Source organism: Vigna radiata, chromosome 11 (genome assembly GCF_000741045.1).
Source record: "Vigna radiata var. radiata cultivar VC1973A chromosome 11, Vradiata_ver6, whole genome shotgun sequence".
Classification (NCBI taxonomy): domain Eukaryota; kingdom Viridiplantae; phylum Streptophyta; class Magnoliopsida; order Fabales; family Fabaceae; genus Vigna; species Vigna radiata.
Genome location: NC_028361.1, coordinates 16,848,751 through 16,866,932, shown reverse-complemented (window position 1 = coordinate 16,866,932; position 18,182 = coordinate 16,848,751). Strand labels below are relative to the sequence as shown.

General features: G+C 32.4%; 2 protein-coding genes across 2 annotated transcripts; both read right to left on the bottom strand.

The window, feature by feature from the left end:
- Window positions 1-4,141: 4,141 nt before the first annotated feature.
- LOC106777852 (G-type lectin S-receptor-like serine/threonine-protein kinase At1g34300) lies at window positions 4,142-7,022 on the bottom strand. Its single transcript, XM_014665653.2, has one exon. The coding sequence runs from the start codon at window positions 6,691-6,693 to the stop codon at window positions 4,339-4,341; it is 2,355 nt and encodes a 784-aa protein (XP_014521139.1). The 5' UTR covers window positions 6,694-7,022; the 3' UTR covers window positions 4,142-4,338.
- A 3,142-nt stretch (window positions 7,023-10,164) lies between these two features.
- Window positions 10,165-14,964, bottom strand: LOC106778097 (receptor protein kinase TMK1). The gene is made up of 2 exons (XM_014666010.2): window positions 12,127-14,964; window positions 10,165-11,032 (listed from the first exon to the last, which is right to left on the bottom strand). Exons 1-2 carry the CDS (start codon window positions 14,384-14,386, stop codon window positions 10,506-10,508), a joined length of 2,787 nt encoding a protein of 928 aa, XP_014521496.1. The 5' UTR covers window positions 14,387-14,964; the 3' UTR covers window positions 10,165-10,505.
- Between the last annotated feature and the right edge of the window lie 3,218 nt (window positions 14,965-18,182).

Here is an 18,182-nt window from a genome sequence, read left to right as displayed (position 1 = left end):
GTCAAACTAAATTCAATTATTATTGTTTCTCTAATAAATTTATCATAAAACTAACTTCATGATTTATTTCTCATATACATATTATTTGTAAATCTATCACAAATTTATCTTAACTTATAGATACTGAGAAACATATCTTTATATTGAATAATATGTGATAAAAAAAAATTACTCTATCACATATGACTGATCCAATCTAAAATGAGTTATAATTGGATGATGTAGGATTTAGTTGTTAAATAATTAAAATAAATAAATTTAACCAAACTTAATTTAGTTTAATTATATTTATTTGCGTTAGATGAAAGTTTTAGATTAAACTTAATATGTTTTATGATAACAAAAACTGTAAAATTATAATTATAAAATAAATATAAATACTTTTTACAATTTTATTATAAATCATTTTTATTTATTTTATTAATATTTTTTATTTGAAATAGTTATTTTAGTTTTAAAAAAACAGTTGAATTTAAAAAAAAATGATTAAATTAAAAAAATGGTTAAATTTAAAAAACATTACTTAAAGTTAAAATTGGTAAAGTGATTATTTTGATTTAAAAAAATGTTTATTTATTAAAGAATAAAATTTAAAAAAAAAAGTGTACGTAAAAAAGGTTAAACCCCTTTTATATAATAGCATAAATAATTGAGTTGATAATAAGTAGTTTTGTTATGCTGTATCATTAAAGTAAATAACAAGAAATACTTATAAATATTATATCTACCAACTCCAATATACTCATAATACATCTTATAAATTTATCATCAACGTATTAATATTGAACAATTAAAATATCTTTAATTTATTTTTAATGTGATATTGTGCTTCTTTTTATGATAAAAATTTATAATTGTTACGGATAGTGAGGTTAAAAACTACCCTTTCATGCTTTTTTGTTGGTTTTGTTATGTTATTTTCAATCTTTGTTATAATTTGTATCGAACTCCTTTATTCAATATTCAAACAAAAGAGGGGTATACATGTTGATGTTTAAGTGAGTACAGTAAATTGGATCGGTTATCATAATAAAATATTAATTTTATAATAAATATAATCATCTACCTCCTTTACTTATTTATATATTTATAAGTTTCGAAGTGTACTTTCAATTAGGACTGGTCCAATTACAGTCTAAGAGTTCATAACACTAGTGCAAAAACGTTGATTAACGTCATTCTATAAACGTCGGTTATAGATAAGCCCAACGTATATTGATGACCGGTGATATTTCCGTAAATAAGTTTGCAATATAGATGTTCGTTAGGTCGATCTCCGACGTCTATATAATTTTCGACGTCGGCCCTTCCAAGCTGACGTCTATATTTCTGACGATTAGGTGAAAAGTCATTTCCTTCATCATTATAGACGTCAGTTCCTTGGGGACCCCGACGTCTATATGGCAGAAATTAATGTTGCTCACCAACCTGTCAGACATATAGACGTCAGACTGTTGCTAACTGACACCTATAAGTCTGCCAGGCAGGTGAATACACTCTTTTCAGCCTTATAAACGTCAGATCCCACCATATTGACGGGGCCCCGAAGTCTATATGGCGGACATTAATGCTACTCACCAACCTGTCAGACATATAGACGTCAGTTGTCTTAGGTACCGACGTTTATAATCCTATCAGGTATGTGAAAAGTCATTCGTTTCCACCCACGAAACGTCTCATGCCTCCAAGCCGACGTCTATATAGTACAGAAATATTAATTTTTAAATCGAATGGACGTCATATTAGTCAGGCGTCTGATGTATTTTCTATTTTAGATGTTGGTTCTGTGTACAATAGATGTCTAATTTCTTGTTAAATAACACTACGAACCAGCGGTTTGCGAACCAACAGTTTGATCATCTTGCGTTTTCTCTCCGCTGCTCTGCATTTCCAAGTAAGTTTCCTCTCCTTTTAACTATTCAAAGTTGTTTTTACTCCGATTAAAATAATTTTTGATGTATTATCTGTTATTTGAATAGATTAAAATGAGTTTTCGTTGTGTTTTGGCGCAGTTTTTTTGTTGTGTCTTTGTGTAGCGTAGATTAAAATGTAAAACATAAATCAAACTTTAAGGTAGTCTTGAACAAATTTACATTAAAAAATTTTTTTTTTACTTTTTTAAACACAATAATCGATAATAAATAACCAATTATGTTAAAAAATAATCAATTATCTTGTTCAAAATATGATTTTTACATATTTCACCAATAATCAATTATTTTATATAATAATCAATTATGTTAAAGATCTTAATTCACAAATAATTGATTATGTTTAATAATAATAAATTATGTGGATTCAAAATAGTTTATGTAAGAGTTAGATGAAGAAGATATTAATAGATAATATTTAAAAATAATATGTTACATTAGTTAGTTATTTCAAAACTTCTTTTAAAAGAAAGTTCACACCCTTTCACAAATAAATTTTTCGTATCTTTCCTATTGTGATCTACAACTCTTTTATCTAGAAAGTACTTTTACATATATTTCAGTTGTTTTGAAAGAAAGATTTTTCAAGGTTCATTAAAGTATAAGATAATTCTGTGTAAAATCTATCACAAGTTATATCTTTCTTAATTTTCTTTTGTAATTTGATTTGAATTTCATGCACCAATTGGTGTTTTCTATAAGTAATTGATTGAATTCATTAACTTGAGTTTCATTTCCTTTTTTTAAAGTGTGTTTCAAAAGAAAAGTTGGATTTGTTTCTAGTCTCTTGTTATATAGAAGGATCTAGAATTTTCAAAAGTAAATAATGAATTATTATTTGATTTATTTATTTAAGTTTATTTTCATTCTTTTTATCTTCAGTTCTATTAATTACTTTTAATATTGTTTTTCAATAGTATTGATAAGTAAGTTTTATTCACAGTAATTAGCTAGAACTCCTATTAATGTTTAATTAATAATCTTTTATATGAGTGAATAGTAAACACTTAATTTGTAATTAGTTAGAACTCCTATTAGTGTTGAATTAATAATCTGTTTAATGAGTGAATGGTAAATACTTAATTTGTACATTGTAAAACAAAATATGTGTTATTTACTTATTTTTTTTTTCATTTATATATGTAGTCATAGATGAGAAGATAAAATTGAACCGATTAGAAGCTAGCATAATCAATTCAGATTTTAATACTATTTACTTAATAAAAGGTTAAATAAAAAAGTTGGTGTTTTAATCATATATAATGGAATGAATAAAGTAATTTAATCTTAATGAATAATATATGATTGAATGAGTAAAGTTCTAAATAAATTAATTGAGTGATCACTTTAATTAATTTGAGTTCTATAACTTCTAAATTAAATTCAATAACAATGTTATGGAAACTAATGAAAATTTTAATTTGAAAAATTAGAAAATTCAAACTAATTTCATTTCATTGAACTACATTTAATCCATCTTGCATTTGTTTATTTGAAGGTTCACATTTAATTGCACAACAATCCCCTTATGCTTTGAATCTAGAGGGTGGTACTCTCCAACATAATAATCAAAACGCAAGAAATGAGTCAACTATAAACATGTTTGAATCATATGTTCAGAAAATGACAGTGGAAAATCACACTCAAGAAAAATTGTCATTTTGTCGTCCCTTAATGAAAACTTTCCTTTCTAATTTTTTAAAATTCTTTTTACCTTTCCAAATTTTTACCATAAATTCAAGTAATACTTGAGGGAACCTTATAAATGTGGTATATACGATATTGAAAGTTGGAATTCAAAAACTGACATTTTTAACACGGTTAAATATATTTAGTCTTTATACTTTACGATTTTGATTTTAGTCCATCTTTCAAACTAAAGTATAATTTAGTCTTCAATTTTAGAAAATTTTGATTTTAGTTCTTTTTATTAGATTTTTTAAATTTTATTTGCTATTTCAAACGTGTTTCTAAGTTAACATTAAAATAAAAATATGTCAAACAGTGTAAACAATCTAAATGTTACAATGAAGCGTGTTTGAAACAGCAAATACAGTTAAAAAAGTTTAATAAAAATTACTAAAATTAGAATTTTCTAAAATTGAATGACTAAATTGTATCTTAATTTAAAAAATGAACTAAAATCAAAATCGTCCATAGGGACTAAAAATATATTTATCGTATTTAGTATGATAGTATAGAACACACAATTCAAAAGGTATACAATACATTTTTATTTCTTTTTCAAGACCATCATTTTTAGCTCATATAATGACATGAAGCAAAAGGGTAGGGAAGAAAGAATCAAACAAAAGAGAGACTTCTCATCACACCACATTACATTACATTACACAAAAAGAGGAGTTGGTAGGTACTCTCTTTCTCTGAAAACTAAACAAAAATGAAGCTACTCTTCTCCAAGGAAGAAAACGGTGGGCTTCTTGGGCTCAAGGATCTCCACAGTTCCTTCCAACATCTTGGCCACCTTGCCCATGGTAGGCCTCAACTCAGGCCTATCTTGAAGACACCACATGGCAGTTTTCACCATCCTATTAACCATGTCAAAGTGGCTTCTGCTATCATAAGCATTCCTAATCTGTGCATCCAAAATCTCCTCCACTCTCATCTCCTTAAACATCTTGTCAAAGGCCCAACCTGGGAAGTACCACTCCTCACTCCTAAGCACAGATTCTTGAATCTCAAAGTTCCTAATTCCACTCACAAGCTCCAAAAGCACCATACCAAAACTATACACATCAGCTTTTGAAGTGATTGGGTCAGCTGTGATCCATTCAGGTGCCATGTACCCTGGTGTGCCTCTCCTCCTTGACATCGTCACCATGTCCTCCTTTTTCCTCAACTTGGCCAGCCCAAAATCTGATATCTTGGGGCAAAAATCATCACCTAGTAAGATGTTCTCAGGCTTTATGTCACAGTGCAAAACCCACTCCAAACACTCCTCATGCAAGTATGCAATAGCCCTTGCCACACCAAGAGCTATTCTGTACCTCATGCTCCAATCCAAAACCGGCTTCTGCTGTGCTGTGTTTGGACTTGATTGATCTTTAAGATGGTTGTTATTATTGCTGTGAGACTTGTTCACCCTGAAGAGGTACTTGTCCAATGAGCCACAGGGGATGTGTTCATAGACTAGTATCCTTTGCCCCTTCTCAGCACAGAACCCCCACAGCCTCACCAAGTTGAGATGGTGCATTCTGGCAATGATTGTGACTTCTGCCCAGAACTCAGCATCTCCACCTGTCACATTCTTGAGGCACTTCACTGCCACCACCCTGTGGTCTGGCAACTCACCTTTGTAGACATCTCCAAAGCCTCCTTTGCCTATGAGATTGGAGAAGTCATTGGTTGCAGCCTTGATTTCTGAGTAGGTGAACCTCTTGGGACCCCCAGCAGGGAGAAGCTCCAGGCCTAGTGTGGTGGCCATGTCCCTATACTTGATGTACCTCTTCAGGAAGGACCAGAAAAAGGCCACCCCAGCTATGAGTTCTGCAGCAAAAAGTGTGCATATTATGGCAATGTTTCTGGCTGTTGTGTTTGAGTCCTTTGGGGGCAGTGGCAGGCTTATGTTCACTGGGCATGTGGTTTGCATCACCTCAGTCAGGCCAATGAAGTTGGATGGTGTTGATTCAGATTTATCAACTTTGAGAAAAAAGGCAGCCTCGGTGCCTGGTGACCAGTACCCAAATCGAAGATTTGTCCCAGTCACCCACACACAGTAACCCAATCCATCATATTTGAACCCAAACCCAAGACAAGTTTTATCTCTTGAGCAACCGGACTCACAGATGGTGAAGTTGTCAGCTTTAATCTGGGTCAGATTACCATCACTGGTGAAGTTCACATAGTCCAGCCTCACAAATTGGATGCTTTGGGAGAGAGAGATTTTCCTTGTGCAACCCTCTTCAGCCCCGCCTTTGTTTGGGGTGAACCCAGATGGGCAATCACAATGAGTAGAAGAGTTCAAATCCTCTCCAGGCACACAAATTGCATTTGACCCACATTTGCCTTTGATCTTGCACATCTCCCATAACCCTTTCCAAACCTCAAGCCACTGGTTATTCTGGTCGGGATAGAAGCTATAGATCCTGAGATTCCCATCATCATCAAGGACCACTTTCCTGAACCTGGGGTCTCCGTAATCTGAAGTGAGAAAAGAGTTACCTTGCATACTCATTTTCCCTGCATCATCCATGCTCAGCAAGGGATTTGGGGTGCTATAGTACTGGTCAGAGGTGAAGTTGAGGACTAGAAACTGAGACTTGGTGAACCTGAATTTCCCATTTTTGGAGAGAAGTTCAATCCCTGTGAAGCTCTGGTTGGGCAAAACGGTGTTGGAGGGGTTCTTGAAGCTGCTCCAATTCCCAAAAACCAACTCTCCATTGTCCTTCAGATCAAGTCGGGAAGCATTAGTGTCGGCAGTTCCTTGAAAGGGCGAACCATCGAGGAGAAGTTCAAATTTTGAGGTGATGGCAAGGGAGCCAGAACTGTTCACTCGGATGGTGTCACTCCACACAAGAGGGTCGACAGGAACTTTAGAATACCAAATGGAAAAGATGAAAAGGTTGGAGTTTGGGACGGGAAAGAAGCCTGCAGAGAAGTTTTTGTTGGGAGAGATAAGGGTTCTGTTCTGAGATGGTTGCCATGGGGAGTTTGAGATGTTGAAGGATGAGAATTGCTGTTGGGAGAAAGAGGATTGAAGATTGAAGAGGAAGAAGAAGAAGATGAGTATGAAGGAAGGCATGGTTTCGATGAGAGTTGGTTTGGTCAACTATGGTGCCATGAATGAAATGCAAACACTGTGGTTGGTTGGGTTAAATTATAGAGAACTGGTCAGTGTTAATGAATGGCGGCTATGAAATTTGAGCGTGTAGATTTGGAAGATTGACTTGACTCTGATCTGTTCTAAGGTCTTTTTGTGATTGTGTCATCGCATTATCGTCTTTTGTGGGGCAAATTGTCTGACTTGTAAGCTTCTACAATTGCCTATCTTCTTTTCTGCAACTTCTCAGATTTGAACATCCTCGATTATTCCTATTTCTGCTACCACTTGCATATCTTTTTAGAACAACATTAACTAAACATATTTCTGCCACCACTTGCATAATTTTATTATCTGATACGAAAACCGTATAATATATACTGCGGCTAAATTTGACTGTCCAATTGCACTGCACTTTCACATCCAACGACTTTATATATGAGGTTGTCATATGTAATGTTTAAAAGAGGAAAGTTGTCTTCAATAAACAACCATCCGTCTCAGAAAATAACCAAAAACCAGTCTCCGTTCATATATGGAATCAACAAATAATATAAACAATACATCTAGTTACAGTTTACTTATACAAATTAAATAATAATATATTTGACATATATTCATAGGTTTCTAATTATTATTTGTTTAATCATTTTAATTTGATTAAACTTAATCATTAACATGTTTAGATCAGGTGCATGAATAGTTAGTTCTAGTTCTCGATCCTTAACTTCTAAAGTTGAATGATAAAGTAGGACAATTCATTAATATGTATCGATTAATATATTAAATGAGATAAAGTTAATTTTGTAGAAAAAATAAAAAAGAATGAATGAGTGTGGTGAATTTGAATATTTTCTAGCAAATAACATTTAATATTTATTGATAAAAAAAGAAAAAAAAAGAAATGTTTTATTACAGTCAAGTAATCTAATATTTTAAAAAGTTGATCAATTAGTTATTATAAATAAAAGAAATAAAGATGATTAGTTATATTCATAACTTTGATAAAAAAAAAAAAAAACATTTAAAGCTTATCAACTATTTCTCGTACTAGCGTGAGAAATGATTACATATTAAGATATAATTTGTTTTGTAAATCAACTTTCTTGTTTGGAATGTTTGATAAAAATTGAAAGATGAATAAGCATACAATTTTTTTTTTATTTGAAAAATTAAACATGAATAACATATAAACCTAATTTGGAGATTCCATTTTCCTATTAATGGATATTGAAGTTGAATATACTAATTCAGTATTTAATGATTTTTTTTAATCTTAAAGTTATAATTAAAATTCGGTATAAAATATTGATCAATTCATTAATTACATATACTGTAATCAAATATATTTTTTATATACCAACATTAAAGAGAATATTCATACAATTTTTTTTATTCATCAATATATATATATATATATATATATATATATATATATATATATATATTAATATCATTCTAAAATTTTTACTCACAGAATATTTTACATGTAAATCTTCACTAAAAATTCGTTATCCTTGTCAAATCTTATCATTAAAAAGTTCATGAATCTTTAAAGAAAATTTAATTATTTTCATTCGATTCTTTATCTAACTTATTTATATTATTTTATTTTAAAGCCCTTATATTAACCTAAACGTAAAAAAAAATAAAATTATCTACGAATTTCCATTTGATCTTTGACCTTCCAGATGAATTTAATTGCAAAAGTGTCCACAAATTTATAAGGAAATAGTTTCTTAAAATACCAAAATAATACAATTAAATTCTTCAACACAAAACTAGGTATTTAAAGGTCAATTACACTTAGTGAGTTCTCCTAGAAAAATACTCATTTAGTGACTAATTAGTTTGCACAACTAGCTAAACATTATTAGGAAAAAATGCAAATAAATTTGCTCAATCACAACATACTCATCGAACAATCAAGTCTCTTATTTTTGCTAAACTCGAATTTGGCTTTCACTTAGTGAGAGTCTACTTGCCCAACGAGTAGGTCTCCCTAACTCTGCTAAACTTAAATTTAGCATTCGTCCAACAGGAAATAGGCGCGCCCAACGAATCTGCATAATATAAACACATGAATATGCATTTTGGACATTACTCTTAGCTTTAGAAGTATTATCATGCTTCTTTCAAGCCAAAAACAACTTAACTTTGTTCTAAATAACTCATTATCAATAAGAGATATTGATTCACAATTAAATTCAAACTTCATGTATCAAAACATATTATTAACATGAAAATCACAAATTTGTAATTCAACTAATTTCACACATCAATCCAAAACAATTCAAAGAATCTACTACTTTACAAGCAAAATCACAGTGTACCTAACAATCAATTTCAATAAAAGATGCAAGAATTAAAATTATCTTTCCTTACTTTGGTTAACCTGTCCTTTTTTACTAAGTTGTTCTTTATTTGTCACAGGCTAACCTAATTAGATATATAAAATCCCGATTAGAAATCTAAACATATAATCTTGATAGTAGAATAATAGAGATTCACTTTGAGCATATTTGAGTCACATGCATAACATTATTGTGTACACACAACTCAAAAAGCAAAACAATCCTCAAAAAGGGATAAAAAGTGAGCTTACTTTGTTCTTCTTTCCAATCGAATGGATTTGTAGAGTCTTTTCCTAGAAATACTTCTACAGTCTTTGATTTTCAAAAGAATAAAGATTGAGATAAAAAATTTAGAAAAAAAATAGATAGAAAGTTTGAAAAGCAAGTTTAGAGAAAGATAATGACCTTTGTAAAATAAACTTCAATTAATAGAAAATATAAACTTTTCATTATTAAAATATTATAATGTCATTTTTTAAAAACCACCACTATTCTTAAACCATTTTCTAAGTTCTCACAAAAATGAATTTATCTCACTCTTAATTTGATTAAACATATAAGGAATACTCTTAATAGTAATGTGATGGGATATCTTTAGACTTAATCATACAATTGAATAGTGCCAGACTTATGAGATAAAGGGTTTCTTGGCCTATGAGATAATTTATATTGATAAAAAAAATAATTTTTAAGTTTTAAATTTGAGTTCTTGTAAAAGTAAGAATTTAATATAATTATAACAATCACATCAAAAATTTATAGATTAATAATTTACCATTCATTACAAATAAATAAGTATATTATGAAAAATTATATTAAAGTGAATCGTGAAATTTACCATTCATCTCCATATTTCTTTTACTTAAAACTTCAAAAGTTATCGTTTTGTATTCCCAAAGTCCACAAATAGAAACAATGAAAAGCATTTCCTCTTGGAAAAAAAAAAACATTAATTTCAATTGAAACAAGAAAAAAAATTCAAAACTAGTCCAAAACATTCACCAATATTTTCGAAGTTGTGAGCAATTCAAAACCCTTCCCTATTCTTCTTGATTCAATCCAAACACCAAATTATTTGAGTTAAAAATGAAGAGTTGAAAGTTTTAATTAGAGGAATGCTTGTATAATTTACAGTGAGTAATAACATGGTTTACATCATACAATACCATAATCAAATCCTGTTTCTGACACTAACTGCAATGAAGTCCAAAGAAAGAAAACACAAGTTGAAGCACTTGTTCAGCATCTCTGGCTTCTTGCATCCAATATACTGCTAAATTTAAAAATCCAAAAAGACAGTTCAAGGAAGTTTAAGGAGTAAAAGGTGTAGTAGTATAACTCCAACTATAGACACTATAAAGTATAAAAACCAAGCCTATAAAAAGAGTTCCAAAGTAAAGGAAAATAGACAGAAGCAGTGCTGCAAATGTAAATCAAAGTTCATCTTCCATCAGAGGAATTAAAAGAATTAGCAAATCCAAATGGCCTTGTTGGTATGCTAGATTGTGTATTTTCTTCACTGGTAAGCATTGATGAAGAAGTATCAAAGGTGTTCCTTCCTTCAACAGCCTGCCATTTTCTGAGTGCTTGAGGCAAGGTCATGTCCAAGTCAATTCCATAAAGCTCTTCATCATCTGTCTCAGAAGGCTTCCAAATCTCAACAAGAGGAGCCAACACATTCACCACATGGCTCATGTCTGGACGCTGGTAAGGCTCCCTTGCACAACAGTGGCCAGCCAACTCAGCCACAGTCCTACAGCTGGGTAGGGCCTCCTCATCAATACACATTATGGGGTCAATAATCTTCTCAAAAGAGTCTTTGTTCAGTAGCATCCTCCTGAACCATGTAACAAGGTGGACATTCTCTTCTGGTTGGCTGTTGTCAATTGCTTTTCTTCCTGTTATCATCTCCATCAGAATCACTCCATAGCTGTAAACATCAACCTTTGTTGTAACTCGTCCAGTGACTGCCAGTAATACCATTTTAGTTAGCAAGGAATTGCACAAAAAAGAGGAAAAATTGTACAATGAACTGCAGATTCTAATGATCAATGGACAAAAAAGCCACAATGTAATTGGCCTATGTAATATGAAGCAATAATGTACACATTTGCAGATCAAGCATAGCACAGACGTTGTAATTTATAAAGGGAAAAAATGTTCTGAAGAACATGTACTTTTTGTCATACTTATACTTTTCAAGTGGCAGTTTTAAAAAGTAAAAGAGTTTAACCTTTTCTGATACTAAAATTTACTATCTAGTAACGTTCTTAATAACCAGAGTTGGAAAAAGAACCAAATTCATATGTTTTTCTATAGTTTAAGGAATAATTCACTAATTTGAAAGTACAGTAACCTATACAAGGATTAAAAGTACATATATAAATCATGTTCCCTCTTTCTATATGCACCAGTATTACATTCTAATGATCATTGTTGAAGAAAAAACCACAATGTAATTGGCGTAGTGATTTGTTTTAATACGTAATATGAAGCAACCATGGTACATAGTTCTAGATAACTATAAACTAAATTTCAAAGATGAAAGTAGAGGCAACACCATAAGGGATGCAAATTGATTGTATACGCGTGCAAATCAAATCAAACAAAATATTTCAATGGTTTCTAAGAGGCACACAGAAAAGAAAAAACTAAGAATTTTATGTCCTTTTTGTTATCTTCATACTAACATTTAATAAACAATCTGTCATCGTTGTTTTCTGAATATAGTTGTTTCCAGGACAAATTTTGAGAAAATAAGTTATTCGGGTTAGAGTTTTGCAACCAATATTTTTCTCCTTAGCTTATTCATTATCTCCAGGGATTCATGAGAGACACTAAAGTAGAAACCTATAGCACTGATAAGTTCCTAAATGTTGCAGATTCATCATGCATTCTATCTACCGTGTGCATTCTACCTATATAACCTGCTTAAATTATATGTCAATGCTGGATAAGAAAATTTAACATATCACATGCAGAACTAATAGTGCATTCCTAAACTTTTTCAGATGTATTAACTGTATGCAACACAGTTTTCAAAAGCAATTTAAATTTGTACCTGCATACTCTGGAGCCAAATATCCAAAAGTTCCAGCAAGCCTGGTTTCAAATGAGGTCTGTCCTTCTGGAGCAAGCCGAACCAATCCAAAGTCTGAGACTTTGGCCCGCATATCATCCCCAAGCAAGATGTTTGATGGTTTTAGATCCCTATGGATAAAAATTTGCTGGGCCAAACCGTGAAGATATTCAACACCTCTGGCAACATCCAAGGCAATGGAAAGCCTTCTCTTCCATTCCAATGGTTGTATTCCTTGCTCTTTCCAGTCAAATAGATGCTTACTGAGAGGACCCTGAGGCATGTATTCATACACAAGAAGCTTCTCATTTCCATCCAAGCAGTGGCCTTCCAGTGCAACCAGATGTCTGTGTCGAACCTTAGTCAGTACTGCAATTTCAGACTCAAACTCAGTGAGCCCCTTCTCGACCATCATTCCACATTCCATCCTTTTAACTGCAATTTTTGTTCCATCGTACAATTCCCCTTTGTATACAGTGCCAAAACCACCTCTCCCCAATATGTTTGCCTCACTGAAATTGTTCGTAACTTGTCTCAAAACTTGGATTGAAATAACCATATTCCCAGATTCCACATGTTGAACAGTACTAGCTGGACTAAGTGCACCGATTCCTCCTACACCACTACCACCACCACTAACACCAGCACTAGCATCTGCAACACTTATCTTCAGAGTATTTGCATCCCCAGAATAACGAGGATGTACCACTATTGCACTAGGACCTTGAACTTTGCCTGCTTGCTTACGTTTTCTACCATAGATAAGAAATATAAAAGCCACCAAACCAATTAAACTGATACCTCCCAACACAGAGCCAATAATTGCTCCAGTATTATTTTTCTTAACTTGACCTCCAGATTTACCCTGAGGATTTGAGCCAGGCGGGGCCTGAGGCTTATCCTTTCCAATATCAGGATTCCCACCAGTTTTAACAACTACACCCTCACGAAAAGATGGCACCTTGCCGTGCAATTGATTATTGGAAACATCCAATTCTACCAGACCAGGCATGCGGGTGAGTTCACTTGGTATGGTACCAGTGAGGGCATTGTTGGGAAGAAGCAGCTTTGTCACAGATGTAAGCGAAGCAAAACTGGGAGAAATGTTGCCAGAGAGATTCATGCTCTGCAAGTTGATGACGGAAACGTTACCATTTGAGCAAACAATCCCCAACCATCTTTGACCACAAGGGTCATTCCCCTTCCAACTTTCAGCCAGTCTCAGAGGGTATCCAAAAGGTTCAACAACAGAAAGTAAAGCATCCACAAGAGGACTGCATGGCTTACCAGCCTCCACTGTGCAAAAACTATTGATCCCCTTGTCTAAATCATTATCAACCTTCACTCCATCTTTGAACAAGGGAGGAGACCCTTGAAGTAAGTTATTGGTCAAATTCACCACTTTAAGAGAAGGGAGAGCTTTGAGAGAGGATGGAACAACCCCAGTTAACTGATTATCCCTCAAGCTCACATCATATAGTTGATCATGATTCGAGAAGTCCGGTATAGGACCTGTGAACGAGTTACCGTGCACCCAAATTTGTTTCAAATATGTCATGCTCTTTAACACATCAAGGGTACCATTGAGTTTACCATCACTTTTCTGACCATTCACCCAAAGTGTCTCCAAAGAACTCCCAGAAAAGGTTGCAGGCAATGCTCCTTCAAGAGAATTAAAACTCAAGATAAGAGAAACCAAACCTGGGAAGGGACCATCTTTACCAAAAAAATCTGGGATTTTCCCCACCAAACCGGCACTGGTTGCAGAGAAACTCCTGAGAGCCACACAGTCCTTGAGGCTATCAGGAATCCCCCACTGGGAAAAAGGGTTGTAGCCAATGCTCACATACTGCAAATTGGTCATGCCGGTGAAGAAATCACCCGGTAAGGACTGGAAATTGTTGTTGTGGATGAGCAGAACCTCAAGGGACTTTGGCATGTTAGGAAATGGCCCAGTTAAGTCATTGCTCATGCACTCAAATCGTGTCAACTCTGAGAGCTGCGCCAGTTCCTTAGGCAGAGAACCTTGCAAACTCTGTCCCCCAATTTGAATTGCAGTAACCCTCTTCGTGGCACTGCACTTAACGTGTTCCCATTTACAGACATCTGGGTCATTCCATTGAAGACCACTGGGTCCATTGATGGCCTTCTTCAATTTGTTCATCACAACATCATCTTGACACCACGCACACTCAAACCCCACACAGAACAACAAGACAGCAAGCCACGAAACAAAACCCATAACGGCACGATGCGGTTTCCTCACAATTATCAAAATTGCAGACAAATGCTCTGGACGACTCCAAAAATCTCAACGTTACCGCGGTTGTGATAACTCCAAAAACGTTGATCCTGCACCCACCCAGAATCACGTTCTTGGACAGCTTTCCAAAACCTTGCACAGTCGGAGAGAAAGCGCAAGAGGGTGGTGAAAATATGCAAGCAATGAAGAGAGAAGAAAAGGGAGAAGAAAAAAGAAATATTTTTGGTTTTATGTGTGTGTGATCAGTCAGTGAGACAGCATTGTGCAGTCGATAAGGATTCCCCAGAAGGAAAGAAAGGGAATTTTGTTTTGGAATGTGATAAAAAGATGGAAAGAAAGATTGAATTGGAATATAAATGAAGGGAGGAAGAAAGAGCGAATAAGAAGAAAGCAGAGAAGGAGTTTGAGGTGTGTCACAAAGAACAGAACATGGCATGAACATGAACACGAACGATCGAACATGCGAATGGGACCCACTTTCCTGGAATCGATGTTTTTCTAGGTAACGCTTTCACGTTGGGTCGTAGTAAATAGTTAAGGATGAGTTAAGTAGAGCGTGTTTTTTTGGTGGGTTGGTGCTTCGTGAGTTGGAATTTTAATTACGGTTTTTAATTTTAATCCCATTTGTCCAACAAACATATGCTAGAGCCACCAACTTTTCTTTTTCCAATATTCTTTATTCTATTCTTACATTTTTAATCTTTTTTTCCTTCTAATTAATGCATTTATTAAAGGAAACATTTTCAAAAATCTTTTATGTTTTTTGTTATTCTTGTTTTATCTCAATCAACAAAAAACTAATGTTTTTTTCATTACATTAATAACCGTGATTCGTGTTTTCAGTTTTTGATTAAAATTTTATATTCTTTTACGATGGTTTATCAATATAATCTTTCTCTTTTAATCAAAATTACTTTAATTAACTAATGCAGAGAAAAATCAATCCGAGAGAGTGTATTTTTCTTTTATTTGGAAAAATTTTAAATGGCTCTTATCGTAGGAAAATGACAGTTAAAGTTACGGGATTCGTTGGATCTCTTGAGTGATGTGTATTCCATACAAGATTAAGAAAATATGTGAAGATATTTTGTTTGCATTTTGAAATGTTATGGAAATTATTATTGTACTCTTATTTAAGTAAATCAGCTTGGATTTCTGTTTAGTCATCATATTTCAACGTTATAATTTCAAATTCTAATGCATAAGATAATAAAAAAAGTTATGATTAATATTACTATAAGCATGTGCCTAATGGAATATAAATAATTTAAAATTCACTTTAATGGAAAAAAAATCTTAAACGTACATGTTTAGTTTTTTTTAAAAAAATAATAATTTATAATTAATATATATAAATATATACAGAGAGAGAGAGAGAAAAAAAGATATTTTTTATAACCTCAATAATCTGCTTTCAACATACGAAAATATTTTTTTAAGATATTTCAAAGTAAGTTATTGTAAGAAATTTTAAATTATTAACTACAAGTTATTTCAGCTAACTTGTAATTTGGAAATAATCTAATATTTTATTGCTAATTTTAGAATTTGAATATATCTTTATTATTTTTTATTTGTGTATCTGTTCTTTAATTACTAATATTTTATTACATTATACATGTAAATATTGTATATTACGAAATTCTAAAAATAAATTGAGCATAATAATAATATTTTTGATTAGAAAAATATACATTATATGTTTCGAAAATAAATAAAAATTAAAATTGATTAATATTCATTAAATCAATATATTTATATTAAATCAAACGACTTGTCCAAATAACAGTAAAAAAACAGTAAAGAAATTAATGAAAGTGTAATTATATTTAAAAAATTAAAATTATAACGTATAATAATATTAATAAATTTATGTAATTATATCTTTTTTATGCTATTTTATATCAGTAACTAGTTTATCAATTGACTTTAGGAGACATTCAAAATTAAATAAGTTATTTGTGAATTCGAAAGTTATACACTAAAAATATTCATCAATTCAGTAATAAGTCATAATTATGAACTAATTTATAAGTTGGTTTCTTCAAATCAAACTATAACAAACATGAGGGAGAATGATTTTTCTTCTCCACCATATTTTGTCATTGAAGCTAAAAATATTCATCAATTCTTTCTTCTTCAGTTCTTTTTTTGGTTCTGTCTTCAATGGTATAGAAATTAGAATTGAATTGTTAAAAATGGCATGCTAAAGTTTTGATCCAGTCTACGAATAAAGGAAGAACAAGTATGGGTGAAACTCTCTTTCATTTCCTTAAGAGGGCTTGTTACAAGGAAAATTTAGTCTTTTTCGGAAATTTGAAAATGGAAATTCATCATTTTCCTATGTTTAGTTTATGTTTTAAAAAAAATAACATTTCAAGTGCTTTACTATAATGTATTTTTAGCTAAGTTTTTCACAAAAAATTATTCGTCCAGCTATGAAAATCTAACTTTTTTAAATTCAAATTTTAATATATATATATATATATATATAATAGTATAATATAGGTTAAAATACTATTTTTATCATAATTTTTTGTTATTTTTATTCATTTTGGTTCTCTCATATTTCTTTTCTAATTAAATCTCATTTTTTATTAAATTGAATCAAATTGTTAATGACATTGCTTATGAGAATTTTTTTAAGGGGTAATCTAATATGGTAGGAGAGTTTGTAAATAATAGTGGAGGAAACAATTACATGGTTGTGTGAATTTTGAGGTATTAGACATATTGAAGGATATGGTGGTTGAAGGAGTTGTGATATTCTATTGAAAGGAGTTTTTTTGTTGGAAGAAAGGTTGCAGTTGTTGTTTGGTGACAAGTTTAATTTGTATCATGAACATCACCAAGCAAAATGGAAAAGTTTATTTGTTTATGGAACACACAATTTACAAAACTCAACTGGTAGATAACTTGTTGGGATAATTTCCTCATGAGGGGTGATGAACTTGTACATAGTGGGCATAATACTAATTGGGCAGTGGGAATGAGGTTGACATTGAAGGTGAGGTGAAGGTTGAGACTAAGGGGTTGAAAATGAGGTGGATGCTAAGGTTAAGATCGAGGATGAGCATGACTATTTGGATGAGGATGAGGTGGATGTTGAAAACATTGAAGGACTGGTTAATGTCAATGTTTATGGAAGGGTAATGTGGAAGTTGAAGTTGGAATTATTGAAAAAGACATTAGTGGACCATTTGAGTTTTTCATCCGAAAGAGAAAAAAAGGTAGCACGACAAAGGAGACAATGAGGAAGATTATGAATTACATGATGATGAGAATAGAGGATTGAGGGATGATGAAAATGTCCAACCTAACAAAAATGATATAAGATTGTCTGGTAATGAGTGAGAACTAAAAGATTTGGATAATGGTGGAGAGAGTGAGACAACATGATGACTTCATCTTCAAGCTTGCTTACAGATTAAGGAAGAAAAGATGGATTAAGGGAGAGCCTATCCTAAGGTGAACCATAAAAAGTATCTATAGAAAATTTGGCAGAGACTAACTAATCTTTCATAAGTGCCTTTACAAAGGGTGGGAGGGGGAGTAGGCGGGGACGGGGCGGGTGCTCCTCTATTTATAGGAGCAAAAAAGAGCAAGGCTTCTCCATAAAGAATAAGGAAATTCAAAATTTGGAGCCAAGAGAGAACATGTTCTTAATGTGACTTGTATGTGGCAATGACATGCTTGTAATTACATGTTATCAGTGCATTAAAACACCCCATGGAGAGCACTCTAGGCCCACTTAAGGTTGCTTGAAGTCCAAGTT

Coding starts and splice junctions, on each gene's coding strand:
- LOC106777852 (XM_014665653.2), bottom strand. CDS start 6,693: ATGCCTTCCTTCATACTCATCTTCTTCTTCTTCCTCTTCAATCTTCAA.
- LOC106778097 (XM_014666010.2), bottom strand. CDS start 14,386: ATGGGTTTTGTTTCGTGGCTTGCTGTCTTGTTGTTCTGTGTGGGGTTT. Junction 11,033..12,126: donor TTTGGCTCCAGAGTATGCAG/GTACAAATTTAA, acceptor TATTACTGGCAG/TCACTGGACGAGTTACAACA.